Source organism: Phoxinus phoxinus (assembly GCF_949152265.1).
Source record: "Phoxinus phoxinus genome assembly, chromosome: 12".
Lineage (NCBI taxonomy): Eukaryota > Metazoa > Chordata > Actinopteri > Cypriniformes > Leuciscidae > Phoxinus > Phoxinus phoxinus.
Window position 1 is genome coordinate 8839057 of NC_136887.1, and position 13425 is coordinate 8852481.

General features: G+C 38.0%; 1 protein-coding gene across 1 annotated transcript in view; it reads left to right on the forward strand.

Moving 5' to 3' along the window:
- Nucleotides 1–2869: 2869 nt before the first annotated feature.
- msnb (moesin b) overlaps nucleotides 2870–13425 on the forward strand; it is a 50896-nt gene continuing 40340 nt past the window's right edge. The window contains exons 1-3 of the mRNA XM_079630398.1: nucleotides 2870–2942; nucleotides 3711–3794; nucleotides 3892–3987. Coding sequence (XP_079486524.1) covers nucleotides 2937–2942; nucleotides 3711–3794; nucleotides 3892–3987 — 186 coding nt within the window. The 5' untranslated portion in view covers nucleotides 2870–2936. The remainder of the gene's footprint in view (nucleotides 2943–3710; nucleotides 3795–3891; nucleotides 3988–13425) is intronic.

A 13425-nucleotide genomic window follows, 5' to 3' on the forward strand; every position in this document is an offset into this window, starting at 1 on the left:
CAAGTACTGAGGTCTTAGTGCCACAGTCAGTAACTCAATGTCTTTCGTGCACACTCTCCCCTTAAAGTACACAGATTTGCACCAGTTTTCTCTAATATACAGACATACCCCACCTCCTTGAGCTTTACCGGTTACCATCTCATCCCGATCCATGCGAGCGAGCACTCCAAAATCATCCAGTCATAGGTTCGAATCCGAATCCCCCTTGGAGAGCCAAGTCTCCGTGAACGCCATCACGCAAACGTTCCTGAAGTCATGCTGGAATTTCACCATAGCTTGAAGCTCATCCGTCTTTTTTCATAGAGACTGCACATTCATAAACAAAATTGTAGGGAGAGGAAAGAATTTGTTTTTTCATTCTCTGACGAACACCTCCTTTCCGTCCTCTCTTCCGAATTTAGAATCCTTTTGTCCAGAGCGATTTTGTTTTTGCCCAACAGGTGAAAAACTTCCCAAATCAGGATAGCCACATCCCGCGGGTTGCTTCAGCTGTTAGGCTTGTACCATTTTAAAAGAAACTCCCGGGAATATTGGATTCTTGCCGACTCCTGAGGTGATTCGAACAAACACAAACTCAGGTGGATCCTGTTCGCCAAGCCATTATTTTGTATTTGTTCTCTATTGGACTAAATAAACTGCATTTGGGATCCACTCTGCTCCAGTAGACTACCGTTACAGAAAGTTAGACCTTAATCATGAACCCAGTAGTTTGTCTCCTTCGCCTCCGTCAAGGTATACAGAGTATTGAAAACAATGTTAAAGTCCCACTCCGATCATATTTTGAGCTATTTTTAAACATTCCCAGTGGTCTTTAAATTATGATTATGCCATTTTAGCCAAAATCTCAAAACATGTGCTGTTTTCTGGGACTTCGCTTCAGCAGAGCGGCAGTAGCTCATTAGCAATTCTCCTCTGCGTTGTGGGCAGAGCCGTTGGCACGGAGACGACCCTCCCTCTCCCCGTTGCTGAGAGCTCTGATCACCGATCATTATTTCACTCCGAGACGTCGCGGTAAAAAACAGCTCGACTTCGCCTCGATATTTCATCAATAAGGACATATTTAGTATCAGTGGATTGCTCGGAATTTTGGGATTATTATGATGCTAATGTCACCGCTCTATCTGAAAAACTGACTGACTCTCTCACGAGTGATGGGCTTGACACACGAGGGGACAAACGACTGCAACAGGCGAAACTCGACGGTTATTGTTACAGTATGTGTTCCAATTTCAGCGCCACTATCGGAGCTCTGTTCACACTTGTGTGTGTGTATCTGACCCTGCTGCTGAGTAAAATTAAACACAAAACACAACTTCAAAAAAGCCCCTGTAAAACGCATTACATTACATTACATTATAATCTACATCGCTTTAACACAGATGAAGTTAAGTTAACAGAGAGTTAACTTTTTTTAACTAAATAGCCCCGCCCAGTGGAGTTACTACGTCACAATTCGTCTATTTTAGATGGCATTTTAGCGTCTGCTACTGATTCACAGTCATTTGAATGTAGAAATACTCAGAAATACAACTTTGAGCTTATTTTTCTCAAGATATGTTCTCTAACATCAGAAAAATACCACAAGAACATGTTAACACCTAGAAAAACATGATTTTCATCGGAGTGGGTCTTTAAGGAGTTTATTGGACTATCTTACCAAGTTAATTTTAAGTGCTTCTTACCAAGTGCTCCCAAGCCAGTCTGCCTCAGCGCTTCCTAGTCATGTGGTCCCAGAGTTAATGCCTCTTTCGTCTCCCTGTGATGGCAGTATCCATAATGTGTGTTCGGCTGCACACTGCTTTCCATCTCGTCCTGACGTCATCCGTAAACTTCCTGTTTGCTCTGATGCGACCACAGAGATCATCCTTGAACTTGTTTGCCCTTACACGACCACTGAGGCCGTTCACGAATTTCCCGTTTGCCCTGATACGACTATGGAGATTGTTCATGAACTTCTTCTGGAGTCTTCTGCTCCACCCTGGTGGTCCTCAGCTCAGCCAAAGTGGCCTTTAGGGGGGATATGTCCCGTCTGTTTTTGGTTTAATTTCAGGTTCTTGTTTTCATGTCTTTGAAATTTAGTCATGTTTCCTGGTTCCTTGCCCTGTAATTCCTTGCCCTGTAATTCCTTGCCCTCATGTGATCATGTCTTGTGTTTCCCTAGTCTTATGTGTCATGTTCACATTGGTTGTTCTGGTCATGTGTCCTGTTTTCTCATTGGTCCATTGTTTGTTTGTTCTCAGGTATACGTTGTTTAGTGATTAATTATTGTGTATAAATAGTCCTCATGTTACAATTGTAAATTGTCTAGCTTTGTTCCCTGTAAACCGCTGTTTCTGTTCATGTTTAAGTTCATGATGTCAAGTCAAGTCTTTATTTTGTATCGGTTCACTTTTGGATTCAATAAACTGCATTTGGGTTCAACTACGCTTGCCTTCAGTGGACTACCGTTACTGTGTGTGTGTGTGTGTGTGTGTGTGTGTGTGTGTGTGTGTGTGTGTGTGTGTGTGTGTGTGTGTGTGTGTGTGTGTGTGTGTGTGTGTGTGTGTGTGTGTGTGTGTGTGTGTGTGTGTGTGTCCTATCATCTACATTTGATTTGTGCTGGATCTGTTTAACTATAGCGATTACACATGCTTGCATGTAAAATGCTACAGATAAATATTATTCTATTCCTCATTAATAATAGTAAATAACTATTCCTCATAAATAATTGCATACTGTAAATTTGATTTCTATTAATTTCCTTTGTATTGTTTTCCTGAGGTTATTTTCAGGGTTTAATCTGAAAAGAGATTCCAGGGCTGCTATTGGATTAGAGGTACAATGGGCCACATTAACTAGGGGTAATCCTGGCAAATATTGCAAGTCCTTTCATATGACTCTGACGAGAGCAGACCACTACAAGAAGGACACATTCAGGAGCTCTAAAATATAGTCAAATGTCTGTGAGTAAACATTATATATTTATTATTTGCATAATACAGATAAGTTTCCTATTTAAAAATCTTGACCTCATGTAGTACACAACTTTGACTTTGTTAAAGCAGAGTAATTTAATTTAAATAAGAGTCATTTATTGTATATACTTTATCTGGTACCACTTAACAATCAGGTCTATTTTTTTTTACATCAATTAACGTATTAACTGACATGAACTAACAATGAGCAATACACATATCAGTATTTATTAATCTTGTTAATATTAATGAAAATCCCAATTAAATGTTTTTGTTCATGTTAGTTCACAGTGCATTAACATTATCTTAACATTTTATTTTAATGATGAATTAGTAAATGTTGAAATTAACATTTACTAAGATTAATAAATGCTTTAGAAGTGTTGTTAACTCTTAGTTCATGATAAATAATGAAACCTAATTGTAGTGTTACCCTTTATCTTTTAAAATGCTGTCATTTAATAGCCTACATATATTTATACACATGCTGAAGAATATGTGTGTATATATTCTCAACTCACAAGGATTTCTGCCCAGTGTCCATCATTGTGTTAATTGTGATGCTATTGTGATCCAAATAAGGCTAAAATCCTAATCATAATATACTCCAGGTGTGGCTGTAACAAATTGTCCTAGATCTTAATGTGCCTTCTTTGAATAGTATAGTGTATAATGTTTATAATGTAGAAGTTGTAGTGTACTATTTAATTGATTAAATGCTTTTAACCTTATCCATGGGATATTTGCTCTTTTCAGTTAAATGTACGGGTCACTACAATGGATGCTGAGCTGGAGTTTGCCATTCAGCCCAGTACAACTGGTAGACAACTTTTTGACCAAGTATGTATTTAACATGGAATGAAGTCAATAAATGCAACATGACATAGACCCTAAAGAGTGAACCATTTTTGACATCATTACGTTTGTCCTTTTGAAGGTTGTGAAAACTATTGGACTCCGAGAGATCTGGTACTTCGGACTGCAGTATCAGGACAGCAAGGGCTTCTCTACTTGGCTGAAACTCAATAAGCGGGTTAATCTTGATCACACTTGCATATTTGACCATTTTTTTTGTCATAATCTGTCTTATAAACAGGGCTCTGAACTGTTTCAAGAAACAAACAAAACTAGCATAAGATTGTTCTTTGTCTTTTAACCAGTTAACAGTATTATTTTTCCACTCTGTTTGATATTTTTTAATTAGCTAACTATACGTGCATGTGACATTAGTGGCCCTCTTTCATTTGAGGTGTTTTTGTCCTCCACCATGTGCTGACTGAGACAATCACAAAGCGACATCAATCAAATGGAAGATATTTTTAATAAAATGCATTCCCAAATTGATGTACATCATAAAATATATGTGACCCACTCCAAAAGGTCAAAGACCAAGGTCACTTTTTTTATTGTTGGAGTGAAATACAAAGAAATGCATCAGTAGACAAGAACTTAATACAATTTAAAAAAATTAAATAAATCAATAAAATGTGAAAATTAATTAATCTTCAAAAATGGCACATATAGCATCATTAAAGCTCCAAATATTTTCAAAAGAAAGCAGATCATCAATACTTTTATAATAATGAAAATAAATTAAGATTCTAGATTGTACCAAGTTAAAAAACAATACAACAATGTTTTGTATTATATCCTGTTAAATTTTTCTCCTGCTCAAATACATGGCCATTTTTGCTTGTCGCACCACAAAATTAAGCAGTTGACACAAACTTTTTCTTTAGGACATATTTACATCCTAAAATGAAAATCTCTTGTGAAAATACCTCATTACATTTTTTAAAAAGATCTTTTAAAACAGAAAACAGTGGTTCAAGTCTATAACAGTCTAAGAAAAGCATGAAAAATAGTTTATCTGTCATCACAAAAAGGACACTTATCAGTGCTTTCAGGATTTAAAACAGAATTGGTCAATGGTGGTTTGTAAAAGACTCTCCATTCTGTTTTTTTTTTTTTTGTCTTCATTCAACTTAAAAAAACACACGCCAAGGTGTATCTATCCTATCAACCCGATCTCACCAAATGCGTCTATATAGCACGCAGTGTGTTTATCGTGTAATATATACGCGAAAATTAGTTTTTACGTGCATAGTATACGCATGGATAGCACATGGTTGGGTTTAGGGTGGGGTAGGGTGCGTGTGTATTATACGCTTGGGTAGGATTAGTGGTGTGGGGTGCGTGTGTATATCACGAAATTAAGTGCGTATCATATGCACGCGCAAAACTGCGTATCATATCCACGTAAAAACTCATTTTCGCGTATAAATTGCACGATAAACACACTGCGTGCTATAGAGACGCATTTGGGTGAGAACAGGCTGATCCTATTATTCAACTTTTTCTTGTTAAAAACAATTACACAGTACTTATACAAAAGCTTTCTGTCACAGGAAAAAAAATAAACACTTAAAGAATCAACTTGTTCAAGATAAAAACCAGTACACCCATCCAACTTAAGAGAAAAAACAAACCCGGAAAAAACTCATCAGAGTCTGGATTACACAGTTTGTTTTTATAGTCCAATAGCAAAAGTCTCTCTTGATCACTTAGAGCAGATTCCCATCTCTGAAGAAGTTGTGCTATAACGCAAATAGAACTGATTCCAAGACATCGAGATGTTGCATAATAGTTTTTAAACTCAAGTCCAGCTACTTCCAGCAAACGGCCAAGAGTCACTATTGTGTTGTCAATAAGTGCTTTGTTTAGTCCGGGAAGGAAAACAATGTTTTGTTAAGTCCAAGCGCTTCCCATGGATTAAAGGTTCTTCTAATAGCCAGTAAAGAGATTTTGAGTCTTCCACTTTTTGAAAAGTAAAAAGATTCCACACTTTAAAAACATTACTATAAAAAACAGGTATCATAGGAATACTTAATTTCAGTGGATCCATCTAAAAAAATTGTCCTGCCCAAGTTAAAAATACCCAACCTGTTCAAAATCAACCTTGCTACAGCATTCCAGTTAAAAACATCTGAAACAGTTAAAAGTCTTTGCACAAATTGTAATCTGACAGCAGCTATTCTACTTTGCAGATGACCACCTACTTCTTTGGACAGAAATAAAACACTTTGCGGGACCCAATGCAGCTTATCCAAAAAAACAACAAAAAACAACAACAAGCAGTGCTTGTAGTTTTGTTAACAAAGTTAATGGGGGATCTAAACAAGCAAACTCGTGCCACAGCGAAGAAGCCACTAAATTATTAGCGATTAAAACTCACCCTCTAAATTACATTTTTGGAAGCAGCCATTTCCATTTCTCAAGTCGACCTTTAACTTTCTCAATTATGCCCTCCCAGTTTTTTTTTGTGTAACTACTTCATCTCCAAAAAAAACTCCTAAATATTTAAAACCAAATTTTCCCCACTCTAGGACCATAGGAAGTTTTAGTTTATCATTTTTCCAATCCCCTATTAAAAAAGCTTCACTTTTTTCCCCCAGTTTATATTGGCAGAAGATATCTTTTTAAAAGTTTTCAACAAATTTAACAAAGCCTGAATATCACTTTGTCCATTGATACACACACAGTCACGTCATCTGCCGACAGTGTGAATTTATTCCTACTTTCTGGTAAAATTATACCTTGAAGCTTACACCTTATCTGATTTAACAAAGGCTCAATCGCCCCTTGTCAGACTAGTATTCAACACTTCTAGGAGATCTTCTCCTACTGTTGACCAAAAAGACTTGTAAAAGTCCACTGGTATACCATCAATGCCCGGTGTTTTTCCAGACACCATCCCTTGTATTGCCTTCTGTAGCTCACTCATACTCAGAGGGCCAGAAATTCCTGTGTTGATACTTTCAGGCACCTGAGGTAAGTTTTCAAAGAAGAACTCACCCTCATTTTCTAGCTCTACAGCAACTTCACTTTTATATAAATTCTTATAAAAACCAACTGCCCTCTGGCGAATATCTGAAGGATCTGTCAAAAGAATTCCAGATTCAGATCTCAAAGCATGAATGGTTCTACTTTGAACATTCTTCATTTCTAAATTAAAAAGACACCGAAAATTCTCCGGCCAGCAGCATGTGTCCAAATTTTAATCTTAACCGTTCTATTTCATCAGAAACCATCTGAAAACAGGGCTTTAAGTGTAAAATACCGAACTTGTCCTTAAATGTCTTCTACCTCATAATCACGACTGGATGAAGCTCTTTGAGAAAAACTGAGATTTGAATCCGAAGATTTATTGCCACTTTCCATCCCTTCCTTGTCGTCATCATCATCATCATCATCATCAACAGCTTCATCAACAACATTTGTTTTTTTCTGTTTAACACTTTGAACTTCACTTGAACTTTTCCTTTTACCTGGAATTTTTAACTCAGTTGTATCTGATTCTAGATCAACATCACACAGTTCGAACGATTGACACTTCACATTGTCACTTTTATCCTTCGTCAAAAGGTGGTATCACTGACTCCTTCACTCACTACAGCAGTAGCATTCAATTCATCTTCCTGCAAAGACACTACTGGTTCAGTGATATCAGCAACTGCAGAAACACTACCATTATTCTCTACAACAGTCACCTTTTTCACACTCAGAATAGGAGCATTAGAAGTCCCTGCTACAACCTTTTCCTCATCATCACTGTTTAGACTAACCTCCATGTTTTGCCCATCAGTTGATGTATTATCCTCTTTATTCCTTTTAGGGCAAGTCCGAATCAGATGGCCTACCCCACCACAGTTAAAACACTTCATCTTATCCATTGTGGCATAGAAAACATAATCAAAGTTGTCAACCTTAATGTTAAAAGTCAAGTCAAGTTCTTCACTATCTTTCAAAATCATGTAGGCAAATCTTCTAAAAGAAACTACATGTTTTAACAGTGGTGAAGCAGTTCCAATGAGGATTTTCTTGATCGGTGAAACCAGCTTTCCATAGTGGGAAAGGATCTCAACCCGTGTATTATCAGAAATAAAAGGTGGAATATTAGACAAAGTTACTTTTTTTGAGGGTGTTGAAAGCGGAAGAACAGGTGTGAAGAGATTATTTACAACAATTCCCTTTTCCACTAATTCGTTTGCTTTTTCGACTGACTTAAAAAAAAACACAACAGCACAATTCATCTTAGATGCCGACAAAATACTGTCGTGGCCAACAACTTCTCCCATTGCCAAACAACTATCTTCAACACTCAGCACGGCTGCCACTTTAACACCGTGACGACGCATGATATTCTTTCATTTTTGTACTACTGTAAGGGGATACCAGACTCAATGAGAGGAGAACACAGGGGAATATTTGAGTCGTCGCTGGAAATCTTTGGAGAAATACAGTATGTAAGAGATCATTGGATAAAGATGTTGGATTCAGATGAGATCTCTGGAGTAATTGCAAGACAACAAGTAGCAGAATTTCTCAGGTATGTCTTTGGGGTAAGTGAGTCTGTGTCCAAGACAAAGCCAGATGCCAACTGACTGGAGATGTATGCTCTTGTAGTCCTCTGATTATGGCAGTGATGAGGAAAGTCTGTAGGTGATTAGTATTTGGGTGAGAGGAATGGCTGTGTGTGTGTGTGTGTGTGTGGAGGGAGAGCCTGGTGTGACCATAACATTAATGCTCCTGAGGGCCGAGGACCCCAATGCTGTGGCCAGCGTGGAGCTCGACAATGGGGATGACTTTTTAATGGAAGCTGACAGTGAGGGCCAGATCTAGAATGTCGTCCTGAGCAAGCCATGATCTATCTGCAGGTGCATAGACTTCCCAGTCGTTCAAATACAGCGTTCAAATACTAACGTTACAGATCGCTTGGCGGAGAGCGTAACTCTCAAGCGCTCATTCAGTGTTCAGCGAGTGGTAATATATCTATGCTAAACATATACTTGGCATCTAACACACACACTGGCGAGTAAAATCTACGAATTGATTAGCCAATGGCTAATGATATACATTATTTCGTCGCCCAGAGTGAAATTCCCTCGCATATGCGATTGATTTCCTCGCATTGTAGAGGGTTGCACTTTCATTTGAATTTGTTGTTGAATGCACGACAACAAAGCACAGCAACAAGCGCCACTTTGTGGATGCAATACGCAAATGTAAATTATCAGAGTAAACTCAGAGAAAACCAGTGGAGAAACCCCGAAAGTAAAACAGATAATTTTATAATGAAATATTGCGATACTTTGCGCTATTGTATCGATATAATTGGGTGTGCACTGCAAAATATTGCGAAACTGAACAGAATCGATTTTTTCCCCCACCAATAATTTATATATATATATATTAACTACACTATGGGAATTAAAATGGTAGGCCTTATTGTAGCCGATGATGTGCTGTTTTTAAGTCACATGACATTTGAAATTCCCTCCAAAACTCTCTTTCACTGTCAACCTCACATGGAAGACGTGACTGTTGAAGTGCTCCAGAAAATGTTCTATTAAAGGTGCAGTGTGTGATTTTTAGCAGCATTTAGTGGTGAGATTTACGAATTGCAAACAGACAGTCAGTTACGGCCTATCCCTCCCTTTTCAAACTCGAAGGAGAAGCTAAGGTGGCCGATGTAACCAGCACATTTCTCCCCACATAGCACACCCACAACACAGCGAGGGAGAGGATTAGTAAGGATTAGTTCAGCTGGCTAATATGAGCTGTAGGCTAACGTTAGTGTTTTACGGTCAATAGTACTAATCAGCTGATTGTCTCACGAACGTAACCAGCACATTTATCCCCACATAGCAAAGCCATACCACAGCAAGGGAGAAGAACTAAGTTACATGAAACAATATAACTACATATTTTGCACCACTGATAAGGGAAAAGTCACTATGGCTAGCTTCTAGGTAATGCTAACATTATGAAACAACAGTTTTCAAAGTTGGAATACCTTAACGTTACCTATCCAGCAGAAAAAAGCCAACTTCGGAGTTGCTTTGAAAGCCTTTTTCCCCTCATAAGACCCTTCATCTGTGAAAAGCCACACCAATGTTGGCCCGTGATTTTTGCTTTCGTTTCTCCCTTATTTTTCTGGCTTCATCATACTTCCTCTTCTTCGAAGCAGATATACCCTCCATCGGCTCTTGTCCTAAACAATATCTGTGGTCATTCATTTTCGTGGAATTCTCATTCAAGTTAGTGACGAAACGCGCTCTGTAGCGCTGTTTGTTCGCTGTCGGCTACGGTAGAAACATGATGTCACAATATGTCGACCTGTATTTAAGGGGGTGTCCGCGCTTATGTAGATATAAATGACTCATTCTAAGGTAATAAAAACATAACGGTTCATTAAGTAAGGTCTTTATACACCACTGAAAACATAGTTATGGATCTTATATTGCATTTCTGTCAATAGATCCTCAGAAATAATACACATTGCACCTTTAACCTAATTTCTAAACATCTCATCTCAAGGGGGATTTTTTTGCAGCACCTTTGATAAGTACATTAGATATTTGTATTCACAAATCAGCTTTGTCTAACATAGTTTTACTGTAAATTGAGAAAATATCAATGTTTCCATATGGCAACGCTGTCCCACTATGGAAAATAGGTATGTTTCCAAATGCTAACGCTGTACCCCAGTGGAATTGCACTAATGTATTTCCCCATTGGGATTTTTTTTGTTAAAAAAAAGTAGCATCAACAAAAGTAGCATCAACAATATGATTGCACTTATTTATTTATTTCTGTTTATTGTAGTATAGTTGTATTTATGTATATATAACAAATTGATTTCTTAATTTCAGAAAATGAAAACAGCAATATTTTACATAAAGGGCAATAGGAAGAGTATAATCAGCTCTTCCATGTGATGAGAGTGAGGATGAGTTAGACAAATGATTGGGAATGATAGGGATCTACTTGATCCATTTGACTTTGGTTTGCATGAGTTCTACCAGAAAGACTCGAGAGATAAATTGATATAACGAGCGTATATTTATTAACAGCCCAGCAAGCATAAATGTATAAAGTTTTTTGGCGTAGGCCCCGTAATTAGCGAGCAATGCGAGGGTAGCGGAATCTGCATATCCTGCCTGAAGACGAAGGCAGGGGCGCAGCCGACCCCCCTGGTGGTAAAGGAAGGGACCATCCTGGTGGTGGTTGGGGAGGATGAAGGGGAAGGGACCATATTGGTGGTGGTTGGGGAAGGGACCATCTTGGTGGTGGTTGGGGAGGATGGAGGTAATTGGCAGCGTCAGCATCTGCAAACTCAGACAAATGTAAGTACCAATCTTTTATACTGTGAGTGTTAGCACATGATTGGTTAGAAGTGAAGTAATACGTGAGGCGTTGATTGAGTCTTCCTGGCAGAACTTACACTAAAGCTTTAATTTCCAAGTATATAAATCTATCAATTTCTAATTGACATTATCAATGTTTTGAACACTTTCCTATTTGTGTTCATAATCTAAGTATCATTTAATGTAGTAATTTACTCATACTTCTATATTAAAAATGTAAAGATTAATCTAAAAACATTATGCAATTGTAATTGCTATGTCAATGCATTTATGCCCTCTAAGCAGCATTAAACTGTGTAAATGCATACATTTAAATACCACTTTAGATGCAGCTTCTGTGGCACCTCTGCAGTGCAATTGATTATTTTGTTGATATTGATTTCATTTGATTTGGTAACAGCTACTGTATTATTATAATCATTTTAATTACTTATTAAATTTAAGAATTGAATGTACCATGCCCTGGGTTCCTTATTATATTATTATAATTATTCACTTTTTTCAATGTGTGGTATTGCAAATAAAAATAATAATAATTGAGAATATCTGAAAGTGACAATCTAATCTCAGTCACTAGTCAATTTATGTTTTGGGGGCAATTGCTGCCTTTTATTTAATCAATACATCTACCACATCATGAGACATTTAATTCAGTAAGGACAACAGCAATGATTAATAATACAACATTGCTCAATAAATGTGTTCTGGTATTTTGAGAGGCATTTAAACTTATTCACTAAGAGAAGGAAGAAACTTGACTGCACTTATTACACTTCTGCTACTGTCATGTTCTGTTTCATTGCAAATACTTTTAGTTTGAAAGATGTTTCATTGCTTCTCTTTTCTTTTCCTGAGTTTAATTCCCATGTTTGAATAAGTTTCCATGGCTCCTTATTATGTTCAACTGATTATTGTTTAGTTCCTTATTAACCTATGTATATGTTGCCCTGCGTTTGAGTTGCTCTTTGTCTGTGATTGTCTGTAGTGAAATGCTAGCTGTTGCATTTGATTATTCCCTTTGTTGTCGTCTTCTTCATCTTCATGAAGCCTCTTCTTTTTTTTTTTGGTTTAAACTAATTAAAAGCACTGCTGCATTCTGATCATCTGCTTCCTTGCTAAGACTTGACAGTTTCACCACAACATAAATGCTTCTGTCCAGTGGGTCGTGCAGTTTTGCCATGCAGATTTTGATAGCTGGACAGATAAATAAAACAGGCAGTGAGCATAAGAAGTAGGCTAAGGGGTAATGTGTGTGCAGATGTTAAGGACATTAATATTTCTCTGGCACGCATATGTTGCCGAACCTATGCCTTCAGAGAAGAAACCCTAGTCTAGGACTTGCCTCGGAATGTTATGTGTCAAGGATTTGTTGGGTGAGAGAAAAAAATGATATATAGTTGTAATAAATCGGTTCAACTATAGCAGCGGATGACTGTTATTTTGTTGCATGGAACTGAGAAAGAACGGCACAATGACATAAACTGAGCTGAGGGAAATATAGGCCACTGTAGTTTGTCATGTGGTTTTCCTCTGGGTTCTCCGGTTGCTCACACATGCAATATAAGTTAATTTAATTGACAAATTTGCCCATAGGTGTGAGTGAGAGTGTGAATGTGTGTATGCCTGTGTGTTAGCCTTGTGATGGACTGGTTATCAGATTATCTCAACTGTGCCATAGCATCAACATAACACCTCATAGCTTTTAACAAGACAAAATAACAAATTATCTTTCGACATCAGATTTAAGAGCTGGAGACTGACTGCACAGCTAAATGGACTGATTCATAACTGTTTGGAAAGTTGGGCTGGGACAGAGGTTGACAATTGTAACCCCTGGCTTCCAAATCATGCTGTACTACATCACAGACAATATATGAAGCTCATTAATAATTTTTGTATAAGAAACTGCCAGAAGGAAGTCTGCTTTCAAACGCTTTTACTTAAGGTCTGCATCCTTCAACGAATCAAAAGAAGGTAGACAAAGAAACTCCAACACCAGAGGAGAGTCCAACACTGGGGACACACATCCTTCAAAAAACGGCCACCCTTCTCTCCTTAGTCTCAGCCATCACAGTCAAAGTGGCTGAGTCCCTCTCCTTTGTCAAGACCATAGTAGTCCTAGTCCCTCCTCCTCTGGTTGCATCTGCTCTACCATGGTCCCCTTCCATCCCGCCATGGTAGTCCCCAGCTCCCGCTGCTGCTGTGGTGCACTACTCCACCTTGGCCTTGCAACACCCCGGTCACACCCCAGTCCTCTGTCC